The 19,631-nt window shown below is 43.2% G+C and overlaps 7 protein-coding genes across 7 annotated transcripts; 4 read left to right on the top strand and 3 right to left on the bottom strand.

Moving 5' to 3' along the window:
• Window positions 1–148: 148 nt before the first annotated feature.
• BYT42DRAFT_493499 (uncharacterized protein) lies at window positions 149–5,329 on the top strand (the record flags this gene model as incomplete). Its single annotated transcript, XM_051564217.1, has 21 exons — window positions 149–825; window positions 892–1,048; window positions 1,110–1,139; window positions 1,198–1,683; window positions 1,747–1,819; window positions 1,877–1,920; window positions 1,973–2,221; window positions 2,275–2,542; window positions 2,679–2,807; window positions 2,861–3,010; window positions 3,098–3,296; window positions 3,369–3,416; window positions 3,475–3,773; window positions 3,834–3,889; window positions 3,955–4,027; window positions 4,093–4,241; window positions 4,300–4,453; window positions 4,511–4,605; window positions 4,662–4,794; window positions 4,854–5,051; window positions 5,178–5,329. The coding sequence occupies 21 exons, from the start codon at window positions 149–151 to the stop codon at window positions 5,327–5,329; spliced, it is 3,819 nt and encodes a 1,272-aa protein (XP_051425706.1).
• A 1,385-nt stretch (window positions 5,330–6,714) lies between these two features.
• Window positions 6,715–7,628, bottom strand: BYT42DRAFT_544819 (uncharacterized protein; the record flags this gene model as incomplete). Its single annotated transcript, XM_051565776.1, has 5 exons — window positions 6,715–6,796; window positions 6,868–7,073; window positions 7,141–7,258; window positions 7,320–7,379; window positions 7,450–7,628. 5 exons carry the CDS (start codon window positions 7,626–7,628, stop codon window positions 6,715–6,717), a joined length of 645 nt encoding a protein of 214 aa, XP_051425707.1.
• Window positions 7,629–8,992: 1,364 nt separating this feature from the next.
• On the bottom strand, window positions 8,993–9,866 carry BYT42DRAFT_592977 (Alpha/Beta hydrolase protein; the record flags this gene model as incomplete). The annotated part of the gene is made up of 5 exons (XM_051570661.1): window positions 8,993–9,052; window positions 9,125–9,367; window positions 9,475–9,630; window positions 9,714–9,768; window positions 9,850–9,866. 5 exons carry the CDS (start codon window positions 9,864–9,866, stop codon window positions 8,993–8,995), a joined length of 531 nt encoding a protein of 176 aa, XP_051425708.1.
• Window positions 9,867–10,825: 959 nt separating this feature from the next.
• Window positions 10,826–12,521, top strand: BYT42DRAFT_283549 (CobW/HypB/UreG, nucleotide-binding domain-containing protein). The gene is made up of 3 exons (XM_051562847.1): window positions 10,826–11,022; window positions 11,107–11,465; window positions 11,534–12,521. The coding sequence occupies exons 2-3, from the start codon at window positions 11,137–11,139 to the stop codon at window positions 12,363–12,365; spliced, it is 1,161 nt and encodes a 386-aa protein (XP_051425709.1). The 5' UTR covers window positions 10,826–11,022; window positions 11,107–11,136; the 3' UTR covers window positions 12,366–12,521.
• On the top strand, window positions 12,452–13,192 carry BYT42DRAFT_564439 (uncharacterized protein). Its single transcript, XM_051567732.1, has 4 exons — window positions 12,452–12,592; window positions 12,665–12,736; window positions 12,811–12,915; window positions 12,978–13,192. The coding sequence occupies exons 1-4, from the start codon at window positions 12,503–12,505 to the stop codon at window positions 13,083–13,085; spliced, it is 375 nt and encodes a 124-aa protein (XP_051425710.1). The 5' UTR covers window positions 12,452–12,502; the 3' UTR covers window positions 13,086–13,192.
• BYT42DRAFT_603931 (uncharacterized protein) lies at window positions 13,193–14,500 on the bottom strand. The gene is made up of 5 exons (XM_051571084.1): window positions 14,311–14,500; window positions 13,761–14,258; window positions 13,640–13,695; window positions 13,515–13,577; window positions 13,193–13,461 (listed from the first exon to the last, which is right to left on the bottom strand). Exons 1-5 carry the CDS (start codon window positions 14,460–14,462, stop codon window positions 13,310–13,312), a joined length of 921 nt encoding a protein of 306 aa, XP_051425711.1. The 5' UTR covers window positions 14,463–14,500; the 3' UTR covers window positions 13,193–13,309.
• A 1,856-nt stretch (window positions 14,501–16,356) lies between these two features.
• BYT42DRAFT_564442 (uncharacterized protein) lies at window positions 16,357–18,382 on the top strand. The gene has a single exon (XM_051567733.1). It carries the CDS (start codon window positions 16,786–16,788, stop codon window positions 18,253–18,255), a length of 1,470 nt encoding a protein of 489 aa, XP_051425712.1. The 5' UTR covers window positions 16,357–16,785; the 3' UTR covers window positions 18,256–18,382.
• Window positions 18,383–19,631: the final 1,249 nt, after the last annotated feature.

Here is a 19,631-nt window from a genome sequence, read left to right on the forward strand (position 1 = left end):
CACGAACAAGTGGCCGCTACTGTTCTTTGCTTCGGAACTGAACCCTTACACCGTCGTGCTTGCCGCTCGCATTCTAGCCCGTATCCTGGTTTGTCAGGGCGCAGTTTATATTGGCAAATTCCGTATGGCGTCCGAAGGTTTCTTGATCATGAGCAAGCTGTTACCATGTCACCGCCATTTAGCTGAACTGCAGCAAATACTTTTCCTCACGACTCTCGGCTTCGATGTGGCTGACTTTCCACTCTCGGAACCGTTCAACTTTGCGCGGTTGCGATCGTTTGTTCAGACCATGCCGATCAGATCAATTATACCCGAAATGTTACCTGTCCTGATCGCCTTGTGGCAAGACGAACAGCCTGACCATTCTCACTCAACTCAGTCCGCTCCCTCCTCAAGACGACCAAGTACAAACGAATTAGAAGCTCCTGGCTCCGGCTCGGCCAAGGATGGACACGGTATGGAAGTATGTCGCGTAAATGAGCAATTTATTCGATTGTTTGGGGAACTGTACGTGGAGAATCCAATGCTGAAAGAGGCGTGCTGCCGCCATGACATTATTGACACCATGATGGAAATACTTTATCCGGCCGTGTGCGATACCGCCCCATTAACGGCTGAAGAAGAATTGTCGCTCAAGCCGGATCCTCCCTTTGGAGATGCGGATTTGTCTATGACCGATGCTGCTCTCATACAAGATGTAGACGAATTGATAGCGCCCGATAACGCGGTCAGCAGTATCCTCAAGCGTGGAGCAACCACCTCTCTTATGACAAAAACATCACCCCATATTAGCAAAAGTTCCAGAGTCATGCAGTCCAGGCTCCGGTAGGTGATTCATGAAAAGGCGCTTTTTGGCGACTTGTACTGATGACCTGTCTGCTGGCACCATAGGTCGGCTTCTTGGAGTAGTAACCATCCAGGAATGAGCATGTTTTCCCTAAAAGACCCTGCCATGGAGGCCATACTCCATTTCTTGGTGGACATAAGCGTACAATCTGTTATTGATTCCAGCAATAAGTGTATGACCGTCCTGGGACTAGTGCTATCGGTAAGATAGGAATGGGTGCAAGATCCCACTTTTGTGTACCTAATAAATCCAATCATTCTAGTCGTTTCCGCCCAGCACACAGGAGGATCAAGTGAGGATAAAGGATTGAGTATACATAATTATAAGATGCTAACATACTATGCTCATAGATTCGATTTGAAAGCTTCCTTTTGACCCATATCTCTCAGCAATTGAAAAGCACGCTGCAGTTGGAAGCCGAGCTTTTAACGGATCACAAAATCTTGACGAATGTAGCAAAGTTTGGGCAAATGGCTGCAGATGCAGTATTCCAAGGTCGCTTTCTCAACGGTGCTGAACAAACGTACGATTTGCTCGCGATGATTCTCGAAGCATTGCACAGTCCCAGCTTGCTCAAACGATACGGTACCAATGATACCAACGTTCACCTTTTGTACCATTCGTTCAATCGCATGGTTCTCTTGAAGTTATCCGATCTGGAATCCTCCGACATGGCGACTCAACGCATCGACGCCTTTTTGAACTATTGTATTCATCATCAAAAGATCATCCTGAGCAGCAAAAATACCGACACGGAGTTTTTACGTTGCTTCTGCTATCACATCTACCAGTTCCTGTTATGTAACGATGACAAAGTGAAGATCGGCGCGGTGAATGTAAGCGTTAATTTCATGATACTGTCCTAATCTCCCATGTGCTCAAGGTTTTTTCGCATATAGATATGGAAACTGTTTCTCCTGCAAAAACCAAATGCCATCTCGGCTTTGTTTAAAACGCGCGTTCGAGGTCTCGGTGAGTATGAATGGCGACGCAGTGTGGTGATGTGTTCTTGACTGATGTTGTGCATAGAAAATGACGAGCTTGCCGATGGATTCAAGCAAATGCTCGAAACCGTAAGTATAGCATCGTAAACAGCTCTTTGTTTGAGTTTAACCGCGTGGATAGGATCTGGATTCCTTCATGGTTTGGTTGTATTCCCGTAAAGTGGAGCTGAATATCTTGTTCAAGGAGCATGTTTACAAGACATGGGACCATATGATTACGCAGGAAAATAAGCACAGCCGAGAATCGTATAAAAACTACCAGACAAAGCGCATGAATAAGCTACGAAAGCTGCAGAAGCGACAGACTTTTACAAAAGATGTCATGGACGACTACCACGTCAAGACACAGGCCTGGTCTGACAGTATCCAGGTACGAATTAAATGTGAAGAATATGGTAAAAAGAAAACTAACGATTGCAATAGCAAGTTGAAATAAGTCGCTTCACCAAAGCGTTGCAGGACAACGATGGACACGAAAACTTTATTCGCAGTGAATGGAGCCGCCTCGTGACGGACCTCACAAGAGAGCGTGCTCTCTGGGGTTATAATTTGCAACCGGATGCTAGGTGGCAACTCGATTACACAGAAGGCCGTCATCGAATGCGCAAGAAGCTACAGCGTATCATTAACGCTCCTACCTCGGCACCTTATCTTCCCAAACAAACTGTTGCGTCAAAACCTCTGGATGTATGTATTACTTTGAAAGTAGTAACGAGCCAAATCCTAATGTGTCAATTGTTTTTTTAAAGGCTTCTTCAAATACCAATCCAGAAACAGACGGTAAATAAATTCGATCCATAGCAACGATATAACACATACTTACCCAGTTGTAGACACTGTGATGAAAAACAAGACAGCAGCTGAAGTTGACAAGGAATTAACAAGCAGCCCGCGACCCAGAGGTCGCTCCGGGACCATTTCGAATCATGGAGACGATTCAGCAACCGAACCTTCTAGTAAGCCACGAGGATCTGTTATAAAAAGATAGGTTAATTAAAGTCCTGCATAGGAGACAACGGCGAAAAAGCAGAAGAAGAGGACATTGATGAATTTTCTTACGAAGAAGACAAAAATCGCAAAGTGCTGCGCTTACTGGATCAAGGAGACATGGTGTTGGAAGTATACAATATCAGTCAAATTGCTGGATTGGATGCACGCGGTATGTAGAACAAAAAAGAAAAATCACGCAGAGGTCACTGACAGGCTTGACCTGTTTTTTGTTTTTTGTCTTTTTTTCAAAATACAGAGGGTCTACTGCTTCTTTGCAAGAACAATATCTACCTCATTGATAACTTTTTCCAGCGTTCCGACGGCGAAGTGGTCGAAATCTGGGATGTGCCAAAGGAAGAGCGAGATCAATATTTGTTGCTTTTGGCGGCAGCAGCAGGCATCGAAACTGAGCCTTGTGTGAACTCGTCAGGAGACTTGCATGCATGTCGTAAATGGTATTCACAAGAAAAAGATGATTGAACCCGGTCCCTGTGGATTGTCATATTCACATACATGCTGGAAAATAGGCCTCAAAATGATCTCAAAGAAGTCTATAAACGGCGCTTCTTATTCAGGTAAATCAAAGGATTGGGTGTTGAAGCGGGATCTTCTCTAAACTTGGTGTTCGTGTAGGGATGTTGCGTTGGAATTATTTTTTGGCGATGGACAAATTGCACTGATTACCGTGGAACGCCACGAACGTGATGAGTTGTATGCGAAACTGGCGAGTCGTGTGAGCACGCACGAGGATCCGACGGTGTCCATTATTGGCGGCGCAGATACAGATAACTTGTCCAGCAGCACCTTCAAATTCACGAGCATCTTTGGAAGCTCCACCCTGCATGATCTTACCCAAAAGTGGGAACGCCGTGAAATCACCAATTTTCAATATTTGATGTATCTAAATGCGATTGCTGGACGATCGTACAATGGTACGCTAAACCTGGACAAAGCAGTAGCAGCAGTGTTAGAATCTTACCATGTCTCTTTAGATTTAACACAATATCCTGTCTTTCCTTGGATCCTCGCAGATTATGAGAGTGAAGAAGTACTGCAAATAATAGCTTTGGATAGAATCAAAACGATGGCAAGCTGATCATCTTCTCCCTTTAGCTTGACCTTGGCAAGCCCGAGACATTTAGAGATCTAACCAAACCTATGGGTGCTCAAACAGCTGAAAGAAGAGGTTGGTTCACTTGGAAAGTTGCTTGTCGACGAGAACTAAAATTTGATTGGATTTTTTTTCTTTAGAGGAATTTGCGGACAGATATCGCCAATGGGGTGAAACCAATGATCCTGCACCGGCTTTCCATTACGGCACCCATTATTCCTCTGCGATGATTGTTTGTTCTTTCCTGATCCGCCTTGAACCATTCACACAGCACTATCTCAAGCTGCAGGTAATAATGACAGCTCGTACTGGTGAAGGATATACTGATACAAACACGATTCTTCCAGGGTGGTACCTTTGACCATGCCGATCGTTTATTTGATTCTATTGGAAAAGCATGGGAATCAGCTTCTGAGAAAAACATGGGCGACGTCCGAGAACTTATTCCAGAGTTCTTTTACCTTCCCGAGTTTCTCGATAATGTGAACAAATTCAACTTTGGTATTTGCGAAAACATCCTACTTGTTATGCGTGCATACAACTGACAGGTTACACTAGGTGTGAAACAAGGAACAGGTGAAGCGATCGACTCTGTTGTGTTACCTAAATGGGCGCATGGTGACTCAAAGATATTCATTGAAAAACACCGAGAGGTCAGTCCATGGTCTTCTGAAAAGAGCTAATTCCGATGACTAAAATTACCTAACAGGCATTGGAGAGCGAATATGTCAGTACTCATTTGCATCATTGGATCGATCTGATTTTCGGCTACAAGCAGCAAGGGCAAGCAGCTATTGATGCGTTAAACGTTTTCCATCATGTTTCTTATGAAGGCGCCGTGGGTACGTACACAGATAATTAAAAGTATTGTGCAGTATGGATTGACATGTCAATTTCTTAGACTTGGATGCTATCACCGATGTGGTTGAAAAAACAGCAACTATTGGCATCATTAACAACTTTGGTCAGACACCACGTCAACTGTTCAGAAAACCGCATCCTGCCAGGGCTCCTGTGGTCAATGATCCAGCCACGTTGGGCCATTATCCATTCCCTGAACATTACGATAAACTAATACAATCTATTATACCTATACGCGGTATGCCGTCTCTTGCTATATGGAATGTATGCTTGGATGCTCATGTGAATATTGTAGATATCCAAAGACAAATCAGCGACGTTGATATTTTCAACGATCGATTAGGCGTTACGACTTGTCAGCAAGTGTTTGTTCCACCTGATGGCGGACGTTATATCGAATGGGGTTTCTCGGACAACAGCCTGCGATTGTTCTCGACTGATACAGGAAAGGTAACTTTCTCTCGCGATACCTACTTTATTGGTATGGTATACTCATTTCATCGTAATAGTTGTTGAATGTTTTTGAAAACATGCACGTTGGTTACATCAGCGTCGCTTGTTTCCCCGACAACCGTACCCTTGTAACCGGTGGAACCGATAATGTAAGTGGTGTTGTTGGGGATTACGAGCCATGTGGCTGACAATATATTATCAGGTGTTATGCATGTGGAAAATCAAATCGGACAAGACGTTTGATTTCGTCCTACTAGAGACTCTCCGAGGTCACTCGGCGGTGATCACATCGGTCGCTTCCTCACGCTCATTTAGTACCTTGGTCAGCGGTTCCGAAGATAAAACGGCGATTGTGTGGGATTTGAATCGTATGAAATATGTTCGCACGTTAGCTGGACATGAGAATGGCGTGCAGGTTGTTCGAGTCAACGATTCTACGGTAAGCGGAGGCCCTCACTGGTTTGGTTGAAAGGATATGAAAAGAGTTGATCTGACCCTTCTATAAGGGCGACATTATTACATGCTCTGGGCACGTTATTCGTGTGTGGACAATCAATGGCGATCTGTACTTTACGAAATCGGCCTGCCCAAGCTCAGAGTCAATCCTGTCGTGTATTTTCTACGAGAGCAAATTGAATGAATATGTGAATCATGATCTTATTTTGACGGGTCATCGCAACGGCATCATCAAGGCAAGTTCATCTTTATATTATTCGCTTTTTCAGTATACCAACTCCACAATAGATATGGTCCAAGCAAGTGATCAAAGATGCAAAGAGCGGTCATCACCGGTGGGGCTTGACCTTGAAGCATCAACTGCAACAAAATAATCGCCTAAATGAAGAATTGGATACAGCGGGAGTGGTGTCATTGTGTTTTACACGGTAAGTGCTGTGAGCGGGCGAAAAACAGAGTGAGCAGCAAGTTGATGCGATTGTGAAATTACCGTAGATCGAAGCGTACTCTGCTAACCGGCAACAAAGATGGTCGTGTGTATGCATTTGTCTTGCCTGATACAACAGATACGTTCCACTTGATGAAGGAAGACAAATTGAGAGAGTGTATTGGGTGTAATAAAACATTTTCAGTTCTCGGTAAGTGTTGATCGCTACTTTGACCAGATCCACTAGACTAACGCCATCATTAGAACGAAAATCGCACTGTCGAACTTGCGGAGGTAAAATATAACCAAACAAGACTGTTACGTTCCAAAATACAATTGCTCACATAAACAAAAAATAGGCACCTTCTGTTCGGCTTGTACTACTCATCCTCCATTGGCTGTAGCCGATCGGTCAGCACGGGTTTGCAATCCGTGCTACGCATATCTGTCACAAAAGAGCGACCAATTGTTACATTAATAACAAGCGAATTGCGTGCAGTAACGTGTATTGTAAAGGCTTTCTATCGCTGGATTAAAATTACACACATAGATCTTCTAACTGATATTATTTGGGCAAGGCATTGTTCTTTGAGAAATCGTTGTAAAAAATAAGAGCGTCGACGAGTTGATCTGGCGAATTTTTCAATCTGCAACCAAAAAATAAATGATGGGTTTGTCATTTGATCAGGATATCATGGATAGTTTGGTTGTAACTTACCGTCCTGCCTGAGGAATGCGTCCTACTTCCTGAAACCCGAGTTTTCGCCAGATGCGGATAGACGCTTCATTATTCACAAAGACGAGATTGAATACCGAAGCTTTGTAACCAAGGGCAGGTGCGGTCGTTAGCAAGGTTTCGCCCATTGCCATACCACCTCCTTGGCCACGGAAACTGATGCTGGTAATGAATCCAGCATTGCAGATCTAAAAGGATCACGTCGATATTCATTTACAAAATCGATCATATCTTGAAAAATGATCCCAAACTTACGTGAGAACATCGTCCTGGGTAATTGGGCTTGACATAATACATGCCAATAACCACATTGTCAAAGTCATAGTCTTTGTTACGGTCAATAATTTCTGTGGCCAATACAAAGGCGTCGTAGCTTCATTGGATTTTGTCCGTCAGGAACCATACATCCCAGAGGCAAGCTGGTCAAAACTTACCCTAAAAAGTAATCCATAAATTGTTGTTCGCCCAGAGGATATTCCTGAGGATATGTGGATCTAGGAACAGATGTCAGAACACAGACGGACGGTTTGCAATACCTCGAGTCACCAAAAACTACTGCCTTACCCATCTTCGATCGCTTGATTGAACAAGGCTTGCAAATGTGTCACCAATGGCTGATTGGTTGTATCGATCGCTTGCAAGTAGGCGTTCTTGCCATTCTTTAGTTTTTTTGTGATGGGCAAGATGGCGTCAATGGAGACTGCAGCCTCAGGCTTGGGAATTTTACCATAAGCTGTCGACATGGCGGTGTGATGTTGTGATTAACTGCTACAACGTGGGGTTTACTGACTGCGGTCCCTGTCCCCATATCCTTTTAATCCAACGGAGTCATCAACTTCAATGCCAGCTGTCAGATATGATCCTTGAAACCGAAATGTTCTCTATTGATTGGTACAGAGTGCCAACTTGCTGCGAAACGAAGCCCGAAAATTGTGATACAATCGGAGTATATGCAACTGGGTTTGATACCAGTGGGTCCTACATCTTCAGGTAAGGATTTTCTACAAGACTTGGATAAAGTCAACTTGTTAAATAGGATCGAGTTCTTCAAATTTGTGGTTTCTATATGTACCAAATTCTCGATATGAACACTTGAAAAAATCTTTATCTCCTCGTCTTTGGCGTGATGAGATGGAGCCAATAGTTTTCGTTACAAACGGTACAGGTGGTCAACTCAACAAGTCATTGAGTCGCAACAATGTGAGAGAATTGAAAGCACTTCATAGAAATCAGTAAATCCTACCGGTGCTCAGAGAAAAGGCTTAATTAAGAAGTGTGCATGCAGTACTCTTTTTCATGTTCCATCCGTCAGGTGACACATTCTTTGCCATTTTTCTGAAAACGCATATACCCCCAGCACCTCCAGAGTTTTTCTTCTTTTTGCAGTCTTGATTCATGACATAACAATGTAACAATCAGCTGAATGTCCTTATCGAGACTAGTTCTAGAATTCTCTATCATGAGTGGCCTCTTGGGCTGAACTTTTCCGAGGAATTGTGAGAACGACGTGTTTTACGACTATCTCCTAGAATATCCCCTTTAGATATAAGTCCGAGTGCAATTACAGAGAAAAGTGGCTAAAACCTCATGATATATAGTATGCATTGATGATATCCATGCGGTGCATATTCATGAAAACCTAAAGTTCGTTCTGACGATCTACCGGCAGTGAGCTCTGTGACCAACAATCCCCCTGGCAATATCATGTAGGAGAAACGAAGATAGAAACAAATAACAGGTGAAACAGGATGTACATTGGAATAAGCAAAAGGGGGAAATGTTCAGCAAGTATATAAGATGGGGAGGGGCTTGATTATATGCAAAATGATACAGGATGAGGCCATTAGAAACTAAAAAATCAATGTGCTGGTGTATCGTTGCGGAAAGAGTGCGTGCGTTGATGGGGGGCTGGCAGGATTAGGTAAAGAGAGGAAGAAATTTGACGTGAGCGAAAATTGACTGAAGGAATTAGAACATTCAATGCGGTGTGTTACAGCAAGCGGATATTACAGAAAGAGGGGGGAAAAAAGCACCAGGCACATGAGCAAGTGAACGAGTTTTGACACACCATTTCTTTACGAGACAAAATGATTCGATCACAAACCCTTCAATTGACTTCCCATACGTTGGATCGAACAAATTCAGCAATGCTTTCGAAATAGCCTTCCTGTAAAACACAAGTTCCGATGAGGAATGAATATTGAACCCCTCGCAATAGCCGGCCCAGTTTATTTCTTACCTGCATGCATGTATCGTTGTGAGTACCATTTTCAAAATCGCGCCACACCTTCACACCGGTGGTTTGTGCAATCTTGTATAATTTCGCCATATGAGCTGGTGGCACCAATTCATCTTTCAAGCTGGATAAAAATAGAATGGGAATATGTCGTATAAATCGAATCCATTTGTAAGAACGCCATGTTTGATGGCACAGATAAACCAGATGCCGTAAAGCCGGTAAAATGTAGGGAATTAAAATAGGCTAAGCATGGAAGGAAAAGAAAAAAAAAAGTCAACACAGGACATAAAAAAAAAACCGACCCAAACTGTATCGCCTCCTCGAAACCTAGAAGTAGCTGTCACACTTACCACACTCAAGAACGTATTTTCGATAATTAATGCATGAAATTTGTCTTCGTTTCGGGAAACAAGACTAATAGCAACAGCACCACCCAATGATTGACCATAAGCAATAAGTCTGGTGTGTCTGAGGATGGGATGACGTTGAATGTAATCGAGAACAGCCTGAAAGCGTATAAAAAATAATCAGGTTAGAAATTGTTTTGGGGAAAAAAATCAGTAACACCCCATTTACGTAGGAAACTTACCTGCGCATCCATTTGGAGGCCCTTTTCGGTCGGACGTCCTTCGCTTAACCCATATCTAAGCCCAATCCCTCTGTTTAACATACTGCCGTTTTTCCTGATTGTCATGGACAAGAAGTGATAGAAAAAAACTGCTTACCCTCGATACGACAGCATGATTACATTATAACCAAACTTTCTGTAAAACACTTGAGCAATCGGTAGTCGATGGCCCTGGTCGAGATGTCGTGGGAACTGTGTTTAATTATCATGGAACTCCAGATTCCGCTCCTTCCATTGCTCTCTTACCATATTTCCGGTATGTGACTACAATGATATAACCCACAAAGTTAGTTATGCGGTCTTCCCTGTGGTTACATCGAGTATACTAACATGAAAACAAAGAATTGTCGGTGATTGTATCGCCACATCCTCTCCTCGCTGGATCAACACATAGCTTCTGATTTTTACACCATCCTTGGTTATCAGGATTTCTTCTTTATCCGGTAAACCATACTGTGAAGGTCTTGCTACCTGAAATGGGGTGGTTGGGCTCGTGAGAGGTTGGTTCCAGATGATCATCCAACGGAATCACAAAAACTTACCACCGTTCTTGATCCTGCGGGAAACCCTGCTGCATAAAGTAGATCACATTGGTATACATATAACAACAGTGACAGTGCAACCGTAACTGCAATGGCAAAATAAAGCAAGTACAGCAAATATGTCACCACCAGCATCAGTGTGTGTAGAAAGAGAAGAAAGGATGGCCAAAAAACAAAAAAAAAAAATTCCCTACCCCATTTATCATGTGACGTGCGATAACCCCAAAGAACTTTGGCAGGTCGGCCGAACAAACAACACTTGATTCAGGGAGAACGCCCGAAAAGTATTGCATTATACTGTGAACAGTCTATCTTCAAATATTGGCCATATCTATGTAGAAACACACTCTGTGGCAAGAATCTAGACGACATCAGGGTTGATCTCGCATGGTGCGTGAAGTGCTTCCTCTTCCAAACGGCAGCCGAATATTGGTCGGAGGTTCGTTGGACGCTGTTTGAAGGAAAAGCCTAAATTTCTGCTCCCATTTTTGTAATCAATCGAAAACTGTTGAGACAATTCGTCGCATTTTTGAAATAAGCACTTTATTTACTGGCTGGTTCGCGTTTAAACGCTCATACTTTATAATTGAAAAGTGTACAAAGTATTAGCTTTGTCATCGATGGCTGGAAATTCCATACCGAGGCATCATCGAATCCCCATTCCCCATGAATGAGAAAATCCCTTGTCTCTTCAAAGTAAATGAACCGGTGAGAAACGGTCAAATTTGGTAAATACAATGACAAATACTATGATGGATGAGATGGTGCCTTTATTTAATGTCCATCCAATCATTTTTCTACACTTGCAACAGTCAAGAGTCCCAAAAATAAATTCTTGGGTTATGGTTTTACTCATGACTGGTAAGCAAGCCAATGAGTGGAGTTTGAAAAGGGTCGACTCAAAAACCCTCATGCAAGTTTCTTGTATTTCTGCACATCTCTGTTCATCTGATAACATGGCCCGTATTCCTATCTCTATATTGACCGGCTATCTCGGCGCTGGCAAGACCACTTTACTTAATCGCATCCTTCACGCCTCCAGAAACGTGGCGGGCGTACCACACCGTATCGCTGTCATTGAAAATGAGTTTGCTGCCGCCTTTGGTGTTGAAAATGAGATCCTTGATGAGGCAAAAATGGAAGACATTCAAAATCTTTACGAATTCGGCATGTATGTATCACAGAAACAATGTTTCCTCGTACAAAAGCGATGCTTACGATGTAATTGATGTGGTGTAGGGGTTGTGTTTGCTGTTCTTCTACTGGAGAGCTCATTAATGCTCTTTACGAAATCGCAGACAGGAATCATCATGAATCCAAAGAGAAACAGATCGACCACGTTATCCTCGAAACAACAGGTTTGGCTGATCCTGCTCCCATTCTGGATATCATCACCTTGGGTGCAGATAAATCTGGTCAAGACCCCATTGTGCGCAACTTTTACGTCGATGGCATCGTGACGCTGTTGGATGCCAAACACTTTCTTTCTCGTCTTCGTCCCGGTAGCAAATACAAGAACGAACCACTCGCGCAAATCATGACAAGTGATCTCATCATTGTCAACAAAGTGGATTTGCTGAATGAGGCGGACAAATCGTCGCTCGATCAAATTATGGACATGGTGAAAAAAGAAAATGCTGAAGCTCGGGTCGTGGCAACATCATTTGCCGATATTGAACCGACGGAATTTTTCCATCTCCGAAAAGAACAACAACGTGCCATATTGAGTCAGCATGCACAACAAGAGGCTACTAAGCAACACGATCCTTCCATCGAGCAATCGATGCTACTTGTGGACGGTGAAGTGGACCTTGAGGCTACTATGGCCTTTATCAAACGTGCCAGTCAAAAATTAGGAGGCTCGCTTTACCGCTTGAAAGGGGTGCTTGCAGTTCAAGGTAGAAACAAACTTGTCGTACAAGGTGTGAGTGACGACATTAATGTCAGCGAGCACAAAGCGTGGAATTCCGATGAAAGTCGGCAGAGTCGGCTTACATTTATTGGAAAGGACGTACGAAAATATGTAGATGAACTAGAAAAAGAATTTGAACAGTGCTTGATCAAGAAATAGCATCCTGTGATCTTTTGAGCGGTGTCTCAAATTGTATTGTTTTTTTTTCAACGGCTCCGACGCGTCGACAAAATTTTATTCCTGTTGTTTCTTTTTTCTTCTTTTTCCTCTTATTCTTGTCTATTGTTTGATTCACCATGTCTGATATGAACACTGTTGCAAAGGCATTTACTGACTTCTACTACGAAACCTTTGATGGCGGCAGACAAAACTTGGCGTCTCTTTATGTAAGACTTCCGCGCATTCGACAATGATAGTGGAAAAGAGACCTAACAAGGAACGGGACCATCAATTCACAGAGAGAAAGTTCCATGTTGACTTTTGAAGGTGCTCAGTTCGTTGGTGCCAATGCCATTGTTGAAAAGCTTGTGGTAAGCATTGAGAGTGAGAGTGTGGTCGTAAAGTAGGCGAAAACGCAGCGCTTAACCTTCACTCTGCTTTGCAGTCCCTTCCTTTCCAAAAGGTGCTGCACCGCGTGTCCACGTTCGACGCTCAACCCAGCGCCCCTAACAGTAGTAACCTTCTTGTTACCGTCACTGGCCAACTTTTGGTAAACAGACGCATATCTCTCAATATGTAAATAGAGATTAATTAACACTGCTCGTTTATTAGATTGACGACGAACAGAACCCTCAAATGTTCAGCCAAACTTTCCAGTTGATTGCTGAGAACCGCACTTACTGGGTTTACAACGACATTTTCCGTTTGAACTACGCTTAAACATATTTTGGGCTCTTCGTTTCACTTGAGCATATAATGAAGAACAAAGGAAAATCAATGCACACAATATTCTCCATAAACAACAACAACAGACACACTTTTGTCATGGATGGTTTTCGCTTTACTTTGATGAAAAACGATGGGGGTGGTTGATGTAGGAATGTGGGTGTGAAAAGGATTGGATTTAATAAGAAGTGAGGATCTGCAACAGGTTTTGTCCTTGTTCAAGGACAAAAATGTTTAGCAAGATAATTGGCTTCAATGTCCCAAATCAATTTTCTTTGCTCTTCCGGTGATTTGCTTAATAGCTCAGATATCCACGGCGGCGCCGCTGTTTTTGTTTGCTTTTCGATTTCTGCGATTTCGGGAGTGCGCGCTACAGATCTGATTAATATTAATATGTAATGAATCCAATCTACGACTCCTTACCTTCGGTAAACATCGGCAATGGATTGGACTCTTGCTGATGCTTTTGGTATACATCACAGATCTCTACAAAAGAAACAATATCAGATTTTTTTTTCTTCGTGTTCTTTGTTATGAATATAACGGACCTGGATATTTATCTTTGCTCAGATTTTCCATTCTTTTCCGGACAGAATCCACGACACTGGCAAAGTGGATCTTGTTATCATTTGTATACGCGTAAAATCGCAATTACTTCACTTCACTTACACTGCAGGTATACCAGTTGCTAACGCACTGGACAATACTGCTTTCCAACTTATTTTAGGTTGGTGATGACCCATTGCTTCATCGAATAAAGCAATATCATCAAGCATGGCAAAATAGGAATGTAAGCATAGCCTCGATATATTTGAAAGAGATGCATCTTCGGGTACACCCACAGGGTATTCTTCCTCATCCGTAGAATCCAAGTTTGACATGACCTCTGTATCTGCTATCTCGTCTCCATCGACAGTTGCTTTTGACTCGGTAGCTTTTTCTGATTTTCGTCGTTTGTCTGATTCTTTACCACAATGCCATCTTCGTCGCTTACTAGCTCTACGACATTCGCTGTTTACATCTCTGACTATGTTGTCGATCGCATCGTTGAATAGCTTATAGCTCCTTGCAAGTTCGTAGGTGCAACCTTGCTCCACTGCTTCGCTATCGTCAAAATCTTCCATGGGGAGTTCCATGGGAGTCGCTTTATGGGATCCCGATATTCCCCTAGTAATGAGATATGAGCTTATTGTAACCTCATGGAGCAAGAGCTTCCTACCTGGCATATGCGAACGGCCATTTCGGGATCCTCCGGAATGGTAGCTCTTTGCTAAAGATTTTCCTTCGTACACGATCAAGCAAAGCGTCATCATAGATTTCGCTCGTAAGAGTACGCCAGAGCGGTATATCACTCGTAGTTCCGCTTTTCATGTGTCTGTGATCAAAGAATGGATTGGCAAATGGTTTGGAACCTGTGTTGATTCAAAGCGACACAATCAATCCAAACTTGACAAAACTCCGCTGTGTTGCAAAAAATCATTTCTCTTCCGCAAAGTGTCTCCTTGGAGATATCAATCTCTTCTTGTCAACGCAGTGACATTAGTTATCGATGTTCCACAATTGCGAGCGATACTTGTCAGGAAACCGGTTTATTCTGTGCTGAAATCTGCTGAAGCATTCACTAACAAATCATCATTTCAAAGCTCATTTTGTAAAATCTGTTTATTCTCCCGACAGTTGACTCTTGGAATTTTATCACACGAAGTATACTCTCGGGCCAAAACCAGTGAAATGATTTTCAACTAGCATCTACTGCGCTACATGCTACGCTTAATAAGCATTATATCTTTACACATGGAATTTGCTTTGCGATAACGGTTATATTGTAGTACAGTAAGTGGTACTTTAGACTTGCTGTGAATCAACATTTGCATTTTTAATCACTGCAGCTTTTAGTTGATTGCTGCTGATAACCTCGTGCAAAAAGTACAATAGCCGCAAAAATAAGAGGGAAAATGAGTGTCACTTCAGCGAATACTTTCATCATGCGGCCTTTACTTTTGATTTTACTCAAGGAGACGGCTTCGTCCATCCGCGTTCCTGCATCATTTCCATCGAATCCTTGTCCGGTATTGACAGATACTGCAAATCAAATTTGCGTTACAAATGTGATGCTTGGCTATGCCGTTCTCCTTGAATAGTGCGGTAATGCCTTTTTTTTGTCCGAAATAGTCCCATGGCTTTCGAAAATCACAGCCATGTCAGTAGCCAGATCAAGATTCGTCCATACGTGGAAAAAGATAATCCCCCCAATCGCGCCATCGATCATGGCTGGTGGCAGCTGAGAATATTATTCTTCGCATACTAATAGTCAGAAAGCCAAAACAATATCGACGAATAATTGGCGGTCCGCATAAGAGGTCTGATAGTGCACAACCATCCAAAATTAACTCAGTTGGCATGGAACCCATCTTGTTATAGGCTGAGGATCCTTCTCCGAGAATTAAGGATCTGAACGTACAAGAGTTTCCGCAATATGCACTACAGTAACAACCAAAGAACATTGGCCGGAAATGAGGCTGAAATCGCGTTACTGGAGAGAACAGCTAGCTCCTATTTTGTGCCTTTTTGCTTCATGCGGTTGCGGTGGCTCATAGATACTGTATGCATATTGCCATTTGTTAATTTTTGTCAGGACCGTTTTATCAGTGGGTTATGATTCATTTGGTCACGTAAATTTCAATGGACCTACTCGTGATAGAATGGCAACGACAGCATCCAAGCAACTAACTGATACGATGAGCTGGTTGTTAACTCAAATCAAAAGAGACGAACATCAATTCTCAGATGGATATGATAAACTTGACCTAGTGGATAAACGCGTTTTATATGACCATCTCACAGAGTTAAATGCGCGCTGTGATCTTGCCGATTTTTGAAGATGCGCGACCTCTGTGTAACTAGAAAAAAATTGTAAACAAAGTGATCGCTGTGTTTTCCAAACATACACAGACATTAGGCTTACGAAGAGGAGAACAGTGCAGTGTTGACCGATGCTCTGCATCTTACCTTGCTTGCAACCAAATCCCTTTCATTCGATGCAGAGGAGGGATTACACAAGAATTACCTAGTCCCACGGTTAATTAGTCCCTGTCGTAGACCTGATCGATCAACCGCAAAACAGGAACAACCATCTCCGCTCATTTAGTTTGGACTAGCTTTGATGCATAGGAACTATTTACATCTTAAAGGATGGCCACTCGTGATTCTTTATGCTTAACAATGCAATGGGATACTTTTTGAAAAAAAAGAAAAAAACGTGGGTGATAAAATCAACTGATTCTATTGGCGTGTCTCACCATTTCGCGGGACTTCGGCAAATGAGGTGAGAAGAATTTCTTCAGAAGAAGGAATAAAGGGGATGTGACTGCAAATACGGCGGAATCACCAGCTGTATTCCGCGCAACGTCCACAGGAAAAGATCTTCAAGAACAACACATGGCAAGCGCTTCGTTAAAATTTTCAGGTAGTTGCAAGCTTCTTCTTATTGGTGAAGCAGGAATAATTTTTCCGGAATTTCAGGATGCGACGGTTGTAAGCGGCTCTCCACAACTCAGAAAGTGACTATCTTTGGCAATCTTTTGTCGTACAAATCTCGGAGATCATTGATAATGCGGAATATGAATGATGAAAGATTGTTTATCAGATTGTTTTATCTTTTCTTTCCCCAGTTCTTAAAATCAATCTTACGACCATGAATAAAGTGGAAGACCAAATACTGATCAACGATATCGACCCTTCAGGTTGTTCCAAACTCTTGAAACCTCGCAAAATGACCCAGAACGTCGGTGCCACGGTTTGCTCCAATTGTGGTACCACTACCACTCCATTGTGGCGAAGAGCTCCTAATGGCGACACTATATGCAACGCTTGTGGTCTTTATCTGAAGGCCCGTAACAATATGCGTCCTATTCGACTCAAGAATTCTCAACGCAAACATGGAGAACTTATGACCAAGGATGTCTTCCCTACTACCGGAGGCTGCGGTAGCGGTAACGGCACAGGCTCATGTCCAGGAGGTGGTCAATGCAACGGCATGGGAGGCTCCTCATCGTGCGCTGGTTGTCCTGCTTTTAATCAGCACCAAGTCAACCGACAATTGCTAGTGTGTGCTAATTGTCAAGCCACCACGACTCCCTTGTGGCGACGAGATGAAGCGGGTAACACCATTTGCAATGCTTGCGGTCTATACTATAAGCTTCACGGTACCCATCGTCCAACCAGTATGAAGCGAAGTGTTATCAAGCGGCGAAAGCGGGTGATTGTCTATTGTCCTGAAAATGAGAACGAAAATACCGAACAACCTGTAACGACAGGAGTGACCGAGCTGTCGGACCCTAGCAAGCCGGTCAAGGTAAAGAAAGAAGCGGTTCCCACTGTCATGCGGAAACGGCGCGCCAAGAAAGATATCAGAAAAGAAACAGACGTCACTACCCCTACCTCAACAGTCGTACCTCAACATCGTGATTCCCCAGATATACCGGCCATTGAAGATTATATTACCCCTGTGCGAAAACGAGAGCCTGAAGTTCAAATACAGTATCCATCAGCAAATACTGAGTACTACCCGGTCAACCGATCACCATCACTACCTCTGCATTCATCCCCGCTCACACAACCCCTCCCTCCGTCTAACTACCGTCTACCCCGATTATCTGGTTCTTCTCCAAATTTGAAGTTCCAGGAAGAGAAGAATAACTTCGTCCTTCCTCTCCCTGTGATCCCGTCATTGCCGATCGCTTCAGACGATAATGCAAATTCGGTATCATTGCCACCTATCCTTCCCGAACGTCAATCCCCTCGATTGGAATCCGCATTTTCCCGTCGGTTATCCTCTTCTTCCGCCTCCTCTTCCACAACATCGTACTCATTACCACCTATTTCCTACTTTCCGACATCGCTATCCTCTCCTTTCTCTCAGACCTCTTCTTATTTCAATATCACCGGAAACTCCAACGGTTCGCCAAACCACGAATGGACCGAATTTGACAGTGCTTTTGAGCGCTTGGGCAGGCTGAGGCGGCAGATCAAGTCAGAACATATGACAGAATTATCGGCAGTGTCCCATTTGCTGTCAGATTTTGTCAACAAGGCCGAATCCATCGTTTTCCGTCAAAGAGGAAGTGCATCCCCGATATATAATTCAACACCTCGCTTATCATAAAACCTTGTTCATATACGACATTTAATTTTTGTGACTGGCCAAGACATATTTTTTGCATTACATTTCGTCATACATTTTGCGCCAAGGATCTCAAAAATAAAAATAAGACTAATGTTTTATCATTTCATCCCTTTTTTCTTTCTGCTTATCTTACTATATGGTGAGGGTTTACCAAGAAGAATTTCTGACTAAATGGATCTTTTAACGAACAAAGATGTTGATTCGACATCTGCTGCCAGGACGGATATCGATAGCAGCAGGAGTGAGATGGAGCAACTGGCGGTGGTTCTCTAACAAATTACTGGCGAGAGAAAATGCATAGTGTAAAAGGAGCAGCTGATTTGTGTGCGAAATTTGATGAATGTTGGAATTCCTGATAGAAATGATGAAAAACTTGGCAGCACCGCGAGTTTTGGAGGCTTTCTAGCGATTTATGTTCCTTGATCGCCATAACGTGAAAAAAGTCGTGAAGAAGAGAGGTGCATTTTCTGACAAGAAGAAGCAGAAGACCTCAAGCTGTGCCCTAGGTAACAGTCCGTCAGTGTCCGTGCTTGGCGCAAAGAATTGGGGCGAGCGAGCTCAGCAACCAAGCGATTCGGCTGCGGATGATCTCAAGCTACAACGGCGCAAGCTGGCAAGACTTCGAAGCACAAGAACAAGGCTTGAAACCCGGCGTACTGAAATCGCCAATTCATACCGTAAGGCGGAGCAAGCCCCCCTCCGAAGGACGCAAGCTCTACATGGAGTTGAAGGAAATCCGGTTGACGATCCACGCACTGTATTATTGCTATCAAAGAGAAGGAGTAAGCAGTGCGCATGACATTAATAGCAAGCTGGATTGGAGAAGCAGGACATGGCAGGATTGCATTTTCCGTACATGACCATGGTGATTTTAATCGATCATTATGTATTCGGTACCCCATTCGATACTTCAATGGCCGAGGGATCGATTTGGGTATTTTTTACATGCCCCCCCCCCTTTCTCTTGCCGTACATATGTAATATATGAAAGAACTTGTGTGTAGAGCAAAAAAAAACCAATAAGAATCCTTTGAGATTGCTTGACGCGTTTATTGCGATTGATGTGATCTTCCTATTTATACTTTAGTCTTGAGCCGAAATTTATAGTTATCAGTGAGCAGTCCTCGGTTGCAAGGGATATTTGTAAGGACGCATGTCCTGCGATGTGACAGCGTCAGCCGTATGAGTTGATCTCGATGATGGATCCTAGTTATGGGTGAAGAAAAGCTCAATCGGTGTTCTAATGGAGAAGCTCACCCAGAATCGAAACATCTCTAAATCCCCATCTTCATGTCTGGGAACACCAGTCTAGGATGAATAGTACAATAAGTAGAGGGTATACTATAATATCCATT

The sequence above is a fragment of the Radiomyces spectabilis genome, assembly GCF_025331425.1.
Source record: "Radiomyces spectabilis strain NRRL 2753 chromosome Unknown BYT42scaffold_4, whole genome shotgun sequence".
Lineage (NCBI taxonomy): Eukaryota > Fungi > Mucoromycota > Mucoromycetes > Mucorales > Radiomycetaceae > Radiomyces > Radiomyces spectabilis.